General features: G+C 42.5%; 1 protein-coding gene across 4 annotated transcripts; it reads left to right on the forward strand.

Annotated features, from left to right (window-relative positions):
- Positions 1-1,512: 1,512 nt before the first annotated feature.
- Positions 1,513-15,980, forward strand: LOC142952625 (radixin). Of its 4 annotated transcripts, none has more exons than XM_076094460.1 (16): positions 1,513-1,716; positions 2,846-2,939; positions 7,279-7,362; positions 7,487-7,582; positions 8,297-8,419; positions 8,522-8,673; positions 8,847-8,930; positions 9,052-9,198; positions 10,658-10,754; positions 10,866-11,029; positions 11,432-11,562; positions 11,654-11,814; positions 11,912-12,004; positions 12,111-12,347; positions 12,855-12,902; positions 13,643-15,980. In XM_076094460.1, the coding sequence occupies exons 2-16, from the start codon at positions 2,928-2,930 to the stop codon at positions 13,805-13,807; spliced, it is 1,794 nt and encodes a 597-aa protein (XP_075950575.1). In that variant the 5' UTR covers positions 1,513-1,716; positions 2,846-2,927; the 3' UTR covers positions 13,808-15,980. The 4 variants fall into 4 exon arrangements, with proteins under 4 accessions (XP_075950575.1, XP_075950578.1, XP_075950577.1 ...); XM_076094462.1 differs by lacking the exon at positions 1,513-1,716 and adding an exon at positions 1,803-1,877; XM_076094461.1 differs by lacking the exon at positions 1,513-1,716 and adding an exon at positions 1,954-2,168.
- The last annotated feature ends 2,491 nt before the right edge of the window (positions 15,981-18,471 follow it).

The raw sequence follows: 18,471 nt of genomic DNA on the forward strand, positions 1-18,471 counted from the left end.
ACACTTAATTTTTCCGATAAATCAAGGAAGTTGGCGTGCTAACATCTTCATAAGGAACCGTAGATTAATAATTAGTATGCCTACCGACACCGCGGCACGGCCTCCGTGCGTCCTACCAGCACAGTGCATCAATGCATCAAAGAGAATGTCATGCTCTATTGTGTTATTATCGTGAATTCTGTGTGCACTATATTAATAGCTCATATAAACGGTGTGTCCTTACCTGCACGTTGTCCCAAAGCAAACAGCTCCGCCCATTCAATTAGCAGGACTCTGGTGAGTCTCCTCCTCCTTCCGTTTCTCCCTCGTCCTGTGGGAAGATACTTTGATAAATTGGTCCTGGCCATTTCAAATAGTTTCCTCACCAGTGTGGAATGGATTGTTATGATGAGTCAGGGTAATGTCACAAATGTAAATCCATGCACTGAATCTCTCTCAAACGGAGGAACTTTCAATAAGTCATCTGGGACAGCAAGAGAAGGGACACCATGACCTCTGGTGGTAGGACAAAATAAGTGCACAAAATAACCTTTACATCCAATAACAAACCTGCTCTCTGCCAGAAAGCTGAAATGTTTATTTCACCAGGTTATAGGCCTAAACTGATCCTGATCAGCTGTAGAAGCATGACTAAAAGGTCTGACTGTCAAATGTTACGTGCAAGCCTAAAGGTGATGCTTTTACTGTCTAAATAAAGCATGATGATACATTTGAACTGCAGTTGGAATGATAAGAGTTGGTGACCATCACTAGCCTACATTATAAAATTGGATATAGATGTATTTATGTGGTTGTAGGCAACAACAGGTCCTTGGATTATTGGTTATTTATGATTAAACTTTCAAATAAAGCCTATTTATAATTGTTTCAGGCAGTTTGGGATGCAAAAGTCCCTTCTTTCTGCAGCAAATTTGTTGCACATACCAAATTTATTTCTATTTCTAGGGCAAGCCAATGCACATATGCAGTCTGCCAGGGACAAAGGTAGTCTATAAAAAAATGCTTAGTCTGATATTAATCACTCCCTATACAGCTAATGGCACGATGAATACCCCATGCATCCACTCCTCGGCTGCTGACAGCCATATTGAACATCTCCACAATTAGCTGCATCAAGTATGCAACAGAAACTGAAAACAGGACAGGAAATTAGGCATGTTTCCTTCAAAGTAAACTTAAAACATGAATAACGGTTGGGAGAAACTATTTGGTTGTGCAGAAAAAAAGTCTTGCAACTTTACTTGCAGCCTTAACTTTGATTTTTAAGATACAAAGTGAAATTATTGTTATTTTTGTTCAGTTGTTTTGACATAATGATGCACCATTGTTGCATAATCTCTAAAGATACTTATATTTAACATTTGTTCTTGATAATTATTGTTTGTAGTTGAGACTATTAGATTAGTATGGTTATCATTATGATGTTAAAAGTCATTAAATTATGTTTTTCTTCTTCTCAAACTTTCAGGAGGCTTTTATTTTTTAAAGTTAAGACCGGAAGTCGTAGTATTCCGGCTAGCTCGACACTAGCACCTCAAATCGCCTTAAGATTGTTAAGACTTCAACGGTTTTTCTGCGGGAATTTGATACGCCAAAAACAACTAAGAGATAAGGAACAACGAACAGAACGAATTTCCCCACCGTGGACATTTTGTTACGTGTGAAGACACCGGGCTTTTCCTATCAAATTTAAAGATATAATACTTCGTCCCCACGGTGAGTTGCCTCTCCCTAAAATATGAGCTTCTCTTCCAAGTTTGGTGCAATAGCGGAAATCCTCGTGTTCACCCAATTTATGTTGTATACGACACGTTAGACAGGACGACTTGAACGAAGTTGTGCCCATTAAACTGCCTGTAAAAGCACCGTAGCTTGCCGTACGTAGTCACAATTTCTCGTTTTTTTGTTGGTAAATGTGGTGAATTAATGATGACCAAACGTTTTTGTTTTTTTAGGCTGTGAAACTCCACATGTAGCAGTTAAGTTACGTTATGAGCGAGGAGAACCGTTATGTGGACTACACCCACTAACTAGCGTGAAAATGTCAGGCTTTCAACGGCCACCTTCTCACTTCATGAGGAGCATTTTGGAAAGAAGAGTCATTTACCGCTGGCTAACAATTGTGTTTTTTTTTACCGCGTGAAACACGTCTTTTTGACACGTCAAACGTATGTATTTAAATAGTTTCAGTTGTGGTGTGCCGCTGCTGCTAACGTTAACGTTTTTTTTTACCAAGACTGTAACGGTTGTGGTCGACCGTCTGATAAAAATCGTGGTTAAATTACAGTGTAACGGAAAGCCAACTATCGGCGGGTAAATACGCGAGCTAATTGCTCTCAAGCTACAAGTGGTCATGTCTCCATCTGAAGTAGCTAGGTGGGATTCATATAGCTATATAGTTTCATGAACATGTGTGTATATATATATATATATATATATATATATATATATATATAAATATATATATACACATGTGATAAAGTAACTAAGACTGTCAACCAGTGACAGAAAGCCTCCTCTGATGCTGTTCCAGCAGGTTATGGTGTGTTATTGGTCTTTCATTTGCTTATTAGACCACTTTATAAGCTTTGAGGTTGTGACTCTGCACAATACCATAAGACCACGTTGTGTAGCATCCAGATCTGATTGATGTGACACGCTCTCATAACAAAAAACTCTTGTTTTCCCTGGATCATTTCAGTATCCGATGGCAGTTCAACCCAGGTCATTACCTAACTTGCAGGCTTGTGTTTCAGCTCGTAACCCAGGCTGTGACATGTATAGCGTGGGATGATAAGTTGCAAGGTGAAATAGATTTTTAAATGTGTCTCTTTTGCTTTTTCAGGTCCTGTGATATAGGTGGTGTTGCTGTCCTGTGGTGGATTTTTCCTCTCAGCTGTCCGGTGTAAGGAGTAGAGGAAGCAAAGATGCCCAAACCGGTAAGAGGCCGAAAGGAGCGACATGAGAGTTGGCATCCAAATTTCAGCAGTTTTTAATCGTACTGTGTTCTACAGAGGTATAGAGAAATGCAGCACTGATGGTAAGTATTTCATCCCAGTGGCTGCTCCCACTCCTCATACTCCTCTTCCAAGTAAACAACAGCCAGAGTGTTAAATGAAGTGCCAGACCCACAGGCCTTGCAACTGCAACACTGCTGCCATTGTTGCTTAAAGGGTGGAGTGAATGCCAGAGTCCTGGGATGTGAACAACACCAAAACAAAACCAATCTGATGCAGTCCCTTCATTGCTGTCCTGCTGCTTTTTCTTTCTAAAGAGACTTGGGTAGAGCTCATGCATGAGTCTGTGACTATTGCAAGTTGTAAAACTTGTTTTCAATTAACAATAAGAGATTTTCAAATGGGCAATTGTCTCAGCCACTTGTTGCTCAAAGCTCTAAACGCATCTCCTGTCTGGCTCTTTGGTTGGTGGGTGTTTGAGGGGGGGTTGTGGTTTGGGAAGCTACAGAAAAGGAACAGCCAGGCACTGATGTCATCCTCCACTTCCCCCTCTTGTCCCCTGAGTCACCAGGGCACCATACCAAAACAGCTCCTAGGACAGCGGAGGGCCGGCCGCTCGGCTCAGAGTGACGTCTCTGTCACAGACCATATATTTATTTGATAGCCTGATTCATATAAGTTTGGCCCAACACAACTTCATGGCCTGTGTGGTTGTGCAAGAGGCTGAGTAGTTAACATCGGTGGGCCGGGGGCAGGTTCATTAGGAGGTGGTAATATGTAGCACCCCACAGGAAGACTGCCCTCGTGGCTGTTTCCCCGTTTGCCGGAGAAGGGGCCCGTTGTGTACATCGGGGGCCCGGTCTATGTCAACATCCTGTCTCTGTGGAAGTACAGAAGCAAGGTGAAGAGAGAGGATTATCACCACAGCACTGAGGGACTGTCAGGACAGGAACGAGTCAGATGGGTGAACATAACATTTGAGAATAATAGGAAATGGAGGGAGGGAGAAAAAGGTTCTGGGAATTTGTTGTAGTGCTCAGGAGATACTCTGCAGGAATTGTAAGAGGTAGGAAACAGTGAGGGTTATTGGAAGGGAGGAGTTGCGTTCTTGGCACCGGGCAACATCAGCGCTCTGTTTGCCTGTTCACCTCATTTACAAATGTTTGGTCCCTAATCACTTTTCCTATTTATTATCCCTCTAGTGTAGCTTGTAAAATCCCTGGAAGCTTTTCAGATCATTTTGCCTTCTTGTGTAAGGGATGCTTCACACACACCTTCCCTTCCCCCAAAGGATGAATGTTTGTAGGTAGGTAGCAGCCATTCCTCCTCCGCTACTTCTCTCCCCTCCTTTCCTCCTCCCCTCCGGAGCCTGCCTCACCCAGCAGGGGGGTTATCAGAGGGACAGACAGCTGCTCAGAGCCCAGCAGGCCAGATTAGCAACTCTACTGATTGTAGTGTGTGTGTGTCTCTCTCTTAAGGCCTCTCTCAGCAAAGCTCCTCTAAACTGCTTACAGTAACTTAACAGCTGCACATTTAACAAGGGGCCCGTCTGAGTGAGAACTCGTCTTCCCAATTGAAATGGAGAGGGGGGGGGGATTTAGAAACATTCTTAAAGGGCATCTAGAAAGACACCTATGACACCAGACAGACTGTGTCATAGAAGGACAGGCTTACAAAAGTGGCTCCTATCGGAGTGTGTGATTAGCTGTGTCAGTGCCTCGGCATGTCGTTGTCCCTCTTCTCCTCCCCCATCTCTGGGATTAACTGGCCGTCTGGTCTACACAGGATTCCACCTCTCTGCTCTGTGGGTTGGCCATGTTTTGGCAGAGGCCCTCACACACACACACACACATGCAGCACAAAGGTTGACTGTTTAACAGCTGATCGCTGGTGGCAGACGGGCCCCACACGCATGCAGGGCAAGGGACATTCAGGGCCGGTCACTTTGAAACCCCAGCTCAGCACAACATTCTCCACAACGACTCGTATCTCAGAAAGTCAGTGAGGCAGCTAGTCTTAAAACCAACACACGGTCTTAATTCAATGTTTTGTTTCTGCACTTGAAAGAGTTGGATGATATGCTTCCCTAGTATTTAAAAAGTGTTGCCTTATTTGTTACAAGTTATATCATATTGTGCAGGACGTGCATGGTGTGAAAAGAGAGGGGCTTTTTATTTCTGATAGTTCCTCTTGGTTAAAAGTTATCTGTTGCGCAAAGGCCAGCTGCAGCCTGCAGTATTATGTAATGATGAGTAGCAGAGTTGATTCATATTAATCCATTTGTTGTTTGTGTTTTAAAGTGGCAATCCTTAAGACAGCAGTCCTTATTACTATTTATATTTGCGTGAAAACAATGGTATTGTGCTTAGAGTCTTGGGTCTTTTTTGATACATGAACTTCAGGTTGTCAGTAGTTCTAGTAGTATTATTTTTTGTATGCAATAGAGAAAAAGTAATACTGCATTTTTTTTCTGGGAATGTTGCCACAGACATTTTTGTAATATTGCAAATCTGCATTGTATCAAAGGTAACCAGAGTCAATCTGTGTTTTTCTAGTGAGCAGTAGCTCATGTTCTATCATGTAACCATATCCTCATTGAAATGATGTTGACAGCGCAGTGTTAGAATAAGCAGCTGATGTTATTGGATGTCAGTGATCTAGACTCACCTTCATAAAGCATCTCACAAAAACTAAACTAAGACAAAAAATTCTCCATCTCACATTTCTAAGGCTTACTACACTCTCTCAGCAGTATGTAGTGACGATGCATTTCCTGTATTGTGTATTGGAATATTCAGTTTTTGCAGAGCGGCACAATATTTTAGGCAGTCACTCTAAAACCCTACTCCACTCTTGTCCAACACACATTTCACATTCATTGCCTGAAAACCAATCCTTTTTGTGAATCCAGTTCTTTTTTCCTCCCCTGCAGATAACTGGCATACATTGCATTGTGGGTTGTTTTCCCAGACATGGACTAAGCCTAAAAATAAAGTACGTCTCTCTGTGGAATCTTCATTGGAAGACACATTGGCAACAGGCAAATAGATCTGGTCTCAAAGAGCACAAAACACAATAACTGCATCAACAGAAAATTGACCCTGACTGAAGGCAGAATATAATCATTTAGTCACTTCAGACTTAATCTTTTCCCGGGAAGCTGCCCACATTATTTTCCAACCAAAATGCAGCTTGGCCTTAAGCAGGTTAGCTTAGGAACATGTGGGTTTAGTCCCTTAAAATAATGTGATATAAATGGACTGTCGCACATTACAGTAGTAGTTTAGGCCACGCAGGAGTGTTCATGCGAGATGTCTATTGTGTGGAGAAAGTTTTCATGGGTAATTAATGAGCGGGAGGCGGAGGCAGATACATTGTGGTCTGAGTCCAGCTATGTGCTGCATAGACACAAGTTTCATGGATTATTCATCGCAGGGATATCCAGAGAAACGGAGAGGAATGAAGGCGGGAGAAGAAATACTGAGAGTAGAGGGAGAGAAATGCAAAGTCAGCTTTCCTGAGGTTTTGTGTCTAATTGCCCAGTGGCTCTTTTCCTCTGTTTTTTCTTCCCGTGTCTCTTTTCCTTTCCCTCCTGTTGTGTATAGTTGGCTCATCTACAGTAACCTCGCTGTAACTTAATCTCAGAGGGAGTACACGTCACAGATCATCTCTCTTGCTTCCTGTTGCTCTCTGTCTCATCTGCTTGTTGTTGTTTATTTCTGCACTCTTGCAAAACTTTTTGCATTCACACTCATTTTACCGTCTCGCCGCCTTCTGTACCGTGCACTTCTCTCTCTCTCTTCTTGTGATGTCAACCACTACAGAGGCGACACACAGCTCAGTGTGTGTGTGTGTGTGGGGGAAGAATGTGAGATGACTTGGAGGTCAGCCCCCCCGCTCTGCTCTGTGCCATCAGCTGCTGCTGGCCTTTTGGCGGTGCTGTTTACTGGCAGCTAATGACCCCAACAGAGGTCCAATACCAGTAATGTTTCCCGATTGATGATGGAGATTAGTGAATGTTAAGTCGAGATTAGAGAAAAAAGGCACTAATAGTAATGAGCTCAAGGCTGAGGGAGGCATCGTATTATTTTAGTATGCCAGTAATTGTCCCTTCCACTGACTAGTTAAAAGAAAATGCCCCTAAAGCTTCCAATCGTCACTTTCAACAAAACAATGTGCGGTTCAATAAAACTAGAAAACAATTGAGGGTATTGTGACCTTTTGTAATGACAGTCAGGCAGCAGTATCTGATCTGTCCGTGTGAAATCTCTTTCTTTGTGTAATATGGCAAACAAAATAAACCTCTTGTTGTGTTTTCCAGATCAACGTCCGTGTGACCACCATGGATGCAGAGCTGGAGTTTGCCATCCAACCTAATACCACAGGAAAGCAGCTCTTTGACCAGGTGAGTGACATAACCACAACCTAAAAGCTCACGGTTTGTACGCTCTGCAGGCGCCTTAGTTTAACATCATTTTTAACATGATGCTTTCAGCACCTGTAAGACTTCCTATTTGTTTTATTGTCAGGTGGTGAAGACGGTTGGCCTGCGGGAGGTCTGGTTCTTCGGCCTCCAGTATGTGGACAGTAAAGGTTACAGCACTTGGCTCAAACTCAATAAGAAGGTCTGTCTTACCCTACCCTACGTTCACTGTATCTACCTCCTTCTCTTTTTAGTTCTTTGTCAGGGCCTTTCTCTTTTGCTTTTCTTCCCATATTATCTGTTTGTCTTTCATCAGTCAGTGTCTGTTTTTTGCCTCGGGTCTTTATTTGCCTAGAAGCTCTGCTGTGGTCTGGAGACTCTTTTTTTTTAACAGACTTCCTGTCTCGCTCAGGCCAACACACCCTTCAGCCTTAACACTCCTGCTGTTACAGTGTGTGTTTTTAAAGTATGCCTGAGAGGAAACCCCCCTCACACTCCACAAGTGTGTGAGTGAGAGGCAGCAGGGGGTACAGAAAAAAAATGTAGTGAATTCTGCTTACATTGAAGTGCTGTGTGTGTGTGTGTGTGTGTGTGTGTGTGTGTGTGTGTGTGTGTGTGTGTGTGTGTGTGTGTGTGTGTGTGTGTGTGTGTGTGTGTGTGTGTGTGTGTGTGTGTGTGTGTGTGTGTGTGTGTGTGTGTGTGTGTGTGTGTGTGTGTGTGTGTGTGTGTGTGTGTGTGTGTGTGTGTTTGTTTGTTGAGACCCTCCAGCCACTGTAGACACATGCAGGGCTGTCTGGATGATCTGTGAGAGCCCAGTAACACATGTCCCCCAGATATATCAAAAGATCTGACCAGATTACAAACATTTATGCTGATGAATAGATGATCGGATGCTGATGTTGTGTCTGTCTTCCAGGTGACTCAGCAGGATGTGAAGAAAGAGAACCCTCTGCAGTTTAAGTTCAGGGCCAAGTTCTTCCCCGAGGATGTCTCGGAGGAACTCATTCAGGAGATCACCCAGAGACTCTTCTTCCTGCAGGTAAGAAGCCTCTCACTGGTGTAGTTCAAATGATCCGAAATTTATAGTTTAAATACATTTAATAAGTTCCGTTTGTTAACTCCCTCCCTCCTGTTTCACCAGGTGAAGGAGGCCATCTTGAACGATGAGAACTACTGTCCCCCAGAGACAGCCGTGCTACTGGCGTCATATTCAGTCCAGGCCAAGTATGGAGACTACACCAAAGATGCCCACAAGCCTGGGTACCTCACCCATGACAGGCTGCTGCCTCAGAGGTACACACACACAGCATATGTCACAATGTATAAGGCTCTGCTGTGAGTGTCGAGATATCATACACCGACCTGTTGAAACCTGGAATGTTGTTTTGTGCCCTGTTGGAATTTTCAATGATTTCCTCTGGAGGAAACCGTTGCTTGAGGTGAAGTCATTGTGTTTGTGTGCACAGAGTCCTGGAGCAGCACAAGCTGACCAAGGAGCAGTGGGAGGACAGGATACAGACCTGGCACGAAGAACACCGAGGAATGCTCAGGTATGTGTCAGACGTTCCTTCTTCTTCTCCTGAGAACCATATCACTATATATCAGTGAATGTTTTTTAATAAAACGTACGTTATATATAGTCTTCTAACTCCTGCTTGTCCTCCTCTTTAGAGAGGACTCGATGATGGAATATCTTAAAATTGCCCAGGACTTAGAGATGTACGGCGTCAACTACTTTGAGATCAAAAACAAGAAGGGCACACAGCTGTGGCTGGGTGTGGATGCCCTTGGCCTCAACATCTACGAACACGAAGACAAGTAAGGGACACACACACACACACACGGACGTTGAGTTTATTTACAACATAAGTGATGCATTCTGGGGGGAAATTCAGTCTAATTCTATAAAATGGCCTATTGGCCCGACAGTGAAGTTTTTAGTTACCACTGAGACGTGTTAAGACCTCAGTTTTCAGAGTCAAACACTCTTTTATTTTTCTAATTTTGGATGCTTTGTGTTTAGTGTGGGGACCCCGATAAATAATCAATACTGATGTATATACAAGCTCATGATTACAAGGGCATCGGAGCTGTGGCTTGCAGTTGATTACTTAACCGCAGCAGACATGAGGATGAGTGAGTAGGTGGAGGCTTATGATGCAACGTGCCACAAACCGATGTGTGTCTGTTCTACTCAACCACCCAACCTCATCTCAAGATCAGAGCCTTTTGTCTTGTTTGTTAGCAAAATAGATGAAAAATACAAAGCAAACCACAATAGTGTGATTCTGTAAGTTTCTGTCTTTGTCTTTTGGATTATTTTTCATATGAGTGTAGTTTTTAATATGTTTTATAGATTTTTCAAGGATTTAACATTATCTAATGTCCAAAGGACAGGGATTATGTGCAGATCAGAGCACATATTGTAAGCACTAGAACAGTTCAACTGTATTGGTCAGCTCGTGAACAACCGACTCATTTTGGGGATCTCTTGGAAACGTAAATGTGTTCACAAGCCAGTCTGCAGTAACTGACTTATTTATTTATGTTCTTAAACTGTATTTAGCTGTAGCAGTGGCCCCAAATCTGATACTCTGTACCAGAATATAGATCCATTTGCCAATAAATATTAAAGGTTTATGTACTGCTGTCAGAGCCCGATGCCAACATGACATGCACAATGTTGACCAGGTTTAGAGGAAGCGACGCTATTTTTATTTTTAGAGGTGAAACCGAAAGGGGGGGGGGGTGGATGGAGAAAGGAAGACTGTCCGGTGTAGGAGAGTCTTTCCTGTCCTCTCTGGTCAGAGATATTTTGTTCACCCCTTTGTGGAGGAAAGGATAGATTTTATCACAACTTCTGGAGCATTTCCTTTCACTGCTTTTCCCTTCCTGTCTGTTATCTGAAGTCATCACTACTGACATCCTTGTTCTCTTGTCCAGGGGACAAAGGAAGGAAAGAGGGATAGTTTCTACTTCCTCAATATCTATTATTCCCTTCTTTTTGAGTAAAGAACACCCACCATCCTTTCCACTCTTGGCAGGAAGTGAGAAGTTTCATTCACCTACTTCTCTTTTCTGTCACTCTTCACTAAAACTGAAAGTGTGTTCAGTCTCATGATTTCCTGTAAGATGGTCTGTTCACACTAGGCACTATCTGCTGGCTGAAAGTTAGAAAACCTTCCACAACCAACGGAGTAACACCCACTGTTCTGTATATCACCACATGACTGAGACGCAAGTTGAAGTTTAAACTGTTCACCACTTATTTTCTCAGGTTGACCCCAAAGATTGGCTTCCCCTGGAGTGAGATTCGAAACATCTCTTTCAATGACAAAAAGTTTGTCATCAAACCTATTGACAAGAAAGCGCCTGTGAGTGTCCCATTTATTAAAAGTGTCACAAAGTCAACAAATATCTTTCTTCTTAACGTATAGAGGAAACTTGACCTGCGTCACATTAAAGGATATATTCCTCTCATGTAGGACTTTGTGTTCTATGCTCCGCGACTGCGCATCAACAAGCGCGTGTTGGCGTTGTGTATGGGGAACCACGAGCTGTACATGAGGAGGAGGAAGCCCGACACCATCGAGGTGCAGCAGATGAAGGCTCAGGCCCGAGAGGAGAAGCACCACAAACAGATGGAGAGGTACTTCATTTGGTTTGGTCCTACGGTCAGAGAAAAGCCTTCTGGAAAAGAAGTTCAAATATTATATACGATTCCAATTGATGTATATGCCTGTCCAAAGTTTTGCAGATAATATAAAATCTATATACAGTTCACTGACTTTTGACAATACATGAATATATATCCAAACACTTCCACTTGAATATTTAAGTCCAATGGAAATCAAAAGTAGCTGCTGTAGTAGAGCTTCTCCACTAGAGGGCAGTCTTTCCTCTTTTACGTTCATTATCTGAGGCGTTCAGTTAAAGCTTCTGCAGAAGTTACCAGCCCTTTATTCAGGTCAGGATCATTTGCTGCGTTCCTCTGTATTTGTTACTATATTAAAGTAAAAAGTCTGAAAGATGTAATTACAAAACTTCTCAGGGCTCAGCTGGAGAATGAGAAGAAGAAGCGAGAGTACGCAGAGAAAGAGAAGGAGAGGATAGAGCGCGAGAAGGACGAGCTCATGGAGAGGCTGAGGCAGATTGAAGAGCAGACGATGAGAGCTCAGAAAGGTACCTTTTTATTCCTCTTTGCTGCTGCCCTCCTGATGAAAGATGAAAGATGAGATCATGTGTCACATGTTGGTGTGTCTGCCCTCCACAGAGCTGGAGGAACAGACTCGCCGGGCCCTGGAGCTGGAGCAGGAGAGGAGGAGAGCGAGGGAGGAGGCCGAGAGGCTGGAGCGAGAGAGGCAGGCGGCGGAGGAGGCCAAGGCAGAGCTGGCCAGACAGGCTGCAGACCAGCAGAAGACCCAGGAACAACTGGTGTGTGTTCATTGATGGTGTGAGCAACTACAGGCTGGCTTACATGGATATTAAAAAGTTTTTGTTCACACAATTCTCTGGTCTATATTTTCTCCAGGCTGCTGAACTGGCTGAATTCACAGCCAAGATCGCTCTCCTGGAGGAAGCCAAGAGGAAGAAAGACGATGAGGCCTCAGAATGGCAGTATAAGGTACAGGATTACAGGGGAACACCGGCTTCTTTAGATGTCCCCAGACGTTCAGCCATGTCTTTTAACATGATGGGTATATTTCACACTCTGTCTCCATGCCCTCCAGGCTCTGTCAGCTCAGGAGGACCTGGAGAAGACCAAGGAGGAGCTGAAGACTGCCATGACTGTGGTGCCAGCACCTCCGGGTGGCAATGCTGAAAACGAGCACGATGAGCAGGATGACAACTACACAGAGGCCAGCTCAGAGCTCTCCAATGAGGGCGTCAGCCAGCAGGACCTCCGCAGTGAAGAGGCGCGCGTCACCGAAGCCCAGAAGAACGAGAGGGTGAAGAAACAGCTGCAGGTGAGAATGAGGGTCCAATGTAGCATGGCCAGACCTGCCAGCCTGTTCACAGTTTGCACACCTCGCCGCTTCCCGGGTCCTGTCTCGCTGTGGGCAGGGTTGGGGCTCCAGGAGGGACCATCAGCCGGGGCGGACTATGTTCAGTCTCACAAAATCCTGTGATATATGCAACTTTGTGCAGTAATTCATTGTGCGGACAGCGGCGATCCGCGTATCAAGGTTGCCAAAGTGGGACTTTAAAAATTGGTCCAGGGTTGGCGAGAATGCTTCCAAGTAAAGTCTGAAACGTTTCATTGAAAAGCTTTATTAACACTTGATTAATACCAGAATACAAGTACCATCGAATATATGAGAAATGACCCTCGTATAGAAAACAACCTGGGGTCGAAAATGAGTGTAAAACTTACCTTTTTGAATAAAACTTTTCAAATAAACGCACCTCTTTACTTTAACCAAAAGAGATTTGCGTCTCACAAATAACAACAAGATTATATTATTTTCTAACAGCAGTTTTGTTGCAAAGAAGAAACACCAGCCAAGAAATGGCAAATAAGGGTAAGATAATGCATCCTTCTCTGTCCATTCTTTAAACTCCTGCTGGCTTAGACTGCAGCCTGGCTCTTAAGATCTACTGGTCATGAATCGAACAATCCGATAAAAGTACATCAAATCTCTGAATATCTTTCCTCACTTTGAATACACGACAGGGCCTGTAGATCTAGGCTGGGCTACTGCATAAGCCAGGACTGAAGCTATGGCAAGAAGAATTCAAACAGCAACCAAAGAGATTTTTATTAACCAGAGCTCCCCAAAAAGTATGACATCGTCATCTGAAAGGGCATTGTTATGTTCAGGATCACATTAACATTGAAATGGTATTTATGGACCAGAGTGTTTTGTGTTTTGTGAGTATGTTGTGGAGTCACTTCACACGGCAGCACACGTCTTTTAAATCAGACTTCACTCAGAGGAACGTATTAGTCCATTTCTGTTATACCAGTAAGATCCTCATTGAAAATGATCTCTAGTGGGAACCCTGATGTACATATTAGACACACACAGAGGCTGTATATATAAGTGGCTTTGCATCAGTCTGATTTTTAAATGATTTTTTCCATTTTTGCTCTTCTGTCCCGTCTCTTCTCTGCAACCTTTATACCTTTTTTTTACCCCTCTGTTGTTTTTCCTCTTTTTTTTTTTTTTCTTTTTTTTACCTTTTGCTTCTTTCCTTCGTCTTTATCCTTCCTCCTCCTTCCTCATCGCCCTCTCATCCTTCCGTCTCTTTTCTCTCCCAGACGTTGAGCTCAGAGTTGGCCGAGGCCAGAGACGAAACCAAGAAGACGCAGAACGACGTTCTCCACGCGGAGAACGTGAAGGCGGGCCGAGACAAATACAAGACGCTGCGGCAGATCCGATCCGGTAACACGAAGCAGCGCATCGATGAGTTTGAGTCCATGTGAGCGCAGCGCCTCAGGGGTACCTGCTCCAGAACTGTCCCCTCAGCGGCTGCTCAATTTCCATGGACAACAGTTGCTGCCCCCCCAACACCCCGAGGCAATCTTGAGAAATCCTCTTGTCAAACTTTGCCAAAGTCCCGCCCCCACATCTCCATATATGGACGCCACTCTGAACAAGCAAATCTTGTCCTGCAGAGATGCCCTGTGATCCTTAAAGCACAGAAGATAAACTGTTCAACCAAAAGGGAAGCAATTGGATTTTTTTTTTTTTTTTTTTTGAGCAAACATGGCCATAGAAAGCTACTTTTGTTGTTGTTTTTTTGCTTTGCTTGACAACTTGAATGCAAAGGTTTAGAATGATTACCCGTCTCCTTGTTTTTGAGTGACTTCCCTCTGCTTTAGTTAGACCCGCCCTTATTTTTAGTTGTCCGTCGAACACATTAAGCTACAGGCTGTGTATAAAGCCTGGAGTTTGGGGATAAATGAGGTCACTACTATGATTCAGCCTCTAAGCTATATCCATGTCGAAACATATCACAAGCTATTCATGCTACTTCTCTTAGCATCTGTGAGGTCTTTTCACTCTAATCAATCAATTCAAACTGTCATTTCAATGTTACATTTATATGTGAAAAATGACACTGCAGTATTTTAGAAGTTTAATTTCAGGCTGGATATGAAGAATAGCAGTAAGTGAGTTGACCCTCGTAGGGAAAAGAGCCACCCAACTTGTCACTTGATGGGTTTCTATGAAGGAATGTAGCAACGGTAACAAAGGGAAAGTATGTTCTTTACATGCAGAGGTGATAAGACAGCGTGTGAGCCTAGAAGTGTTATAAAGATAAGCTAACTGGTAGCTGTGTAGTGTCCCAGTGTTTCATTCCCAGTCACCATCGATGGTTTTCTCTGCCTACCGGCTCACAAAGGAAGCCAGCGTAACACACGGGACAGACAGAGGAACAGAGAGACGAGTACTGTGTCCCAGCTGTTTGTCTGCCTGTCCAACCGTTTGGGTGAAAAGTATATACAGATGTCTACAGATGTGTAAGATGAGACCTGGCACCTCTCTGGCTGGGGAGCTTATGAAAACATCGGTCCTTGTCCCAGGACGAATCTCTACCTCAGTAATGTTAGCGGTGGTGACTGACAGTCAAACCCCCCCACCCCCCCTTCCAAAAATACAAAACAAAAAGGAAGGTCACGATTTGACTTGGTTGCTGTTACATCCTTGAGTGGTGCTCCTGGGAAGGCTCCGTTGGTTGGGTTCAGGATCTCAAGAGAACATTAAGGGTCGAGGGTGGACATTTTTTTATTTTTGGGTCCTGTGAAGCATCTGGTTCTCACCCAAGATTCAAAAGAAGGCTCTCCTGTGTGATAATGAATTCAGACGGTTTGCAGACCTGCAATGGATTCACAGGACGGAGAGACTTGTGAATACAGAGATGCATTATGGGTAGTTCTAATGTTAAGGGACCTTGCTATTGTGATTTCTACACATCTCTCTTGAGTCAAATAAAAGGTTTGGCCAATTTCTTCCCATAAAATCGTATTATGAATGAATCATTTGTGCTCAAACAAACTGACTCCATCTTTTGTGGGGTGGAAAGATGTTCCAGGGTGCATTTTCTTTTTTTTTCTTTTTTAAATGAGTGAATATAAAGTTTTCTTTTTTTCTATTTACAAAATGACAATGTTATGGAATTATTTGTTATGCTATACTTGTCAGCTGGTGTAGGTTGATATTTTTTTTTAAGTTTTAAAGTTAAAGCACTGAAGCCTCTTGTGTTAACGTCAGTGTCTATTGTTAGTTTGCCATAGCAGGTGAAAAAGTGATCCTGTGCTTCCAGCTCATATTTTTGTATTGTGTTCAAAGACCCTAAACCAGCAGCACACATCTCTACTGGGCAGCTTCATTGGAGGGGAAACCCCCCCCCCCCCAACACACACACGCACACACATTCAGTCTGAAAGGCTTCAGTTAGACTACGTTGTTCTTCAGACTGTTATCGGCCCTCCTGTCCCCTCCATTGAAGCCAGTGTCTGTGATGTGATCTCTGGCACCAGCTGTCACGTTTTGCCGTTTTTTTTTTTTTCATGTTGGTATTCTTTAAGATAGATGGCACAGATGGATTGCAGTCCATTTCATTGGTTCTGAAATAAAAGTTTTAAATTTTGATCTTGTGTTTTGACCCATTTGTATCACAGATTTATATCCTGATAACGTATCTGGATTCAGTTCTGTCCTTTTTTTCCTTTTTTATATATAAAGGATGATTTATCACCATTGTAATCTCTAGATTAATTCATACGTTTGACTGATTTGGCTTCAAGCCTGAGCGACTAACAGTCACCTTTAAAAACAAATATCTTGTGTAAAGAATACAAAACATTTGACCAACAGACTGGTTTAGAAGCATAACCTATGGTGTGTGTGTGTGTATGTATATATGTATCTAAAAATATATATAGATAAAAATAATATTGATGCTCTGTAAGCCAATGTTGGAAACGGAGTAGCTGAGCCTATCCTGAATCTTTATTAATATTTTTGGTATTTTTGGTACAATGACTCCGACAATGGAAGACTCCTCCCCCCCGCGTCATCTCGCTGAGGCTCTACTTAGCTCTCAACGGTGAACTCTGACCCGATGACGCATGCGCACACGAGTGACAGCAACTTGAGTGGATCCTCACACGGGAGAAGTTCTCGAGTCCTCCTGAACCTGCTCCATAGAGACGTATGGAGGATAAAGTGAAACAGGAGAGGAAGGAAAACAACATGGAGAACTGGAGTTTATTGTGAGTTATTCTGTCATTATTGGGTTATTTAGTCAGAGGCTGAACGGACACACAAACAAACACGGACAGGTAGCTTCATTTGTAGCTAGCTCAAAGCTAACTTATGCTAACGTCTCTACAGTTGGTACTTTGACTGTTTGGGGTGAATAAACGAATGACGCAGCGGTCAAATTCACCTGAATCATGCGAGACGTAAACAATAGATTATTAAACATGGCGTTTTATATCGATTTTATATAGTTTTCCTGTTATTGTCAGAGGAAATCAACGCCACCTGTGGATGCGCAATGAAGTTAGCGCACATGCTCTTGAACTACATCCGGATGTGATGATCCTGTCTAGTCTGTTTCCGGTTTTATTTTGAAAGTTAATTTATGAATGAAATAAAAAAGACTGACGTTACATCATCAGTTTTTCCTGAGTGATGAAGTTGCTTGTTACATAAATTACACATTTTATTGTTTGTCAATCATATTTATTGATACTGATCACAGAAGAAGTTGTAAACAACTTTGGTGATTTTGTAGTAAAAAGTAAAAATCAAGCTCTTAGAACAAAGTCACGTCCACTTTCCAATAAGATCTTCTACGACATATTTCATGACTTAATTTGATTAGAATTATTTTAAATAGTTAACGACAAAATTAACTGAAAGATAATTTATCAGTGCAAATATCCACTCTTTATTTCATACAACAAGATCTGTTTGAATGTTTGTAACAAGTTTCAACTTGAAATGAATGAAGGACTTTATTTATTCTGTTTCTTCGTAGACGCTTCCAGGAGGTCTGGCGTTGACTCGGTCTGTGGGAACTCTGGAGGAGTCTTCAGGTTTGTCCAAATCCTGCATATCTCTGTCATTGTATCCTTGAATGTGTTGCATGTTCAGTGCTTTTATTTGTCTCACACTTTTAGATGTTTGGCCTCAATGACATCTGGGAAGAAGACGTGATGAAGAGCAACTGAGAGAACATCGTCTCTGTGTTACAGCTCTGAGGTAGGATATTTATTTTCTCATTACCAGCTGCATTGTGTTTAATGTTGTTGAATATTGACAGCATAAGAAATATTTTAAATGTAGTGGCCTCTTTAGCTTCATGAACTTGTTGATATGATCTGTAATGGACATGGACGTTCAGTGTGAAGATCATTATCTCTGATGTCTCCTCAGAATACCTGAAGATGATATTACAGCACATTTAAGGAGCTCATTTTCTTCTTTGTTGGTTCTCAGAGAAAAGACAAAGAGGCGGTGGGGGAGGAGCAGCAGACAGGATGGAGACAATGGAGACAAAGTGTTCAAGGTGAGAGACGGGCCCCAAAAATACCACCGTTCTTCCACATCTGGAAACTGCAAATGACATGATACTTGTATGTGAATGGTTGTGTGTCTGTAATGTGTTTTGTTCGCATCTCTGTCCTTCAGAAAACGCTAGCGGAGCAGCTGGAGAACCTCAGGGAGGCTCATGAGAAGCAGCTCAGCCGTCCGAGATCTCAGACAGAGGAAGCTGGACCGAGTCAAAGTAAGGGAACACCAGTGAATCAAAACGTTGTCTTAATACTTTGATTATTGTTTCAGTAAGTAAAGTATGCCATAAACATTTCTGATTAAAGTATGTCATTAAAACTTCATTAAACATATACAAGTGGCCATAAAAATATCTTGATACGGTACGCTTTAAAAGAGAAGTGAAAATATCGTTAAAAATGTACAAGTATAGTATAATATGCCATAACATCTTTTATTGAAATATCATATAGTATGTTATAAAAAATAGTATAGTATTCCATAAACATTCAAATGTCTTTTGTAGTATATCGTAAAAAAAAGTCACAAATATCAGTTTGTCATAAAAATGTACTAATAA

Source organism: Anarhichas minor, unplaced genomic scaffold, assembly GCF_050575085.1.
Source record: "Anarhichas minor isolate MPS153535 unplaced genomic scaffold, ASM5057508v1 ptg000018l, whole genome shotgun sequence".
In the NCBI taxonomy this organism is placed as follows: domain Eukaryota; kingdom Metazoa; phylum Chordata; class Actinopteri; order Perciformes; family Anarhichadidae; genus Anarhichas; species Anarhichas minor.

Coding starts and splice junctions, on each gene's coding strand:
- LOC142952625 (XM_076094460.1), top strand. Junction 7,583..8,296: donor GGCTCAAACTCAATAAGAAG/GTCTGTCTTACC, acceptor TCTGTCTTCCAG/GTGACTCAGCAGGATGTGAA. Junction 12,005..12,110: donor CCTCAGAATGGCAGTATAAG/GTACAGGATTAC, acceptor CATGCCCTCCAG/GCTCTGTCAGCTCAGGAGGA.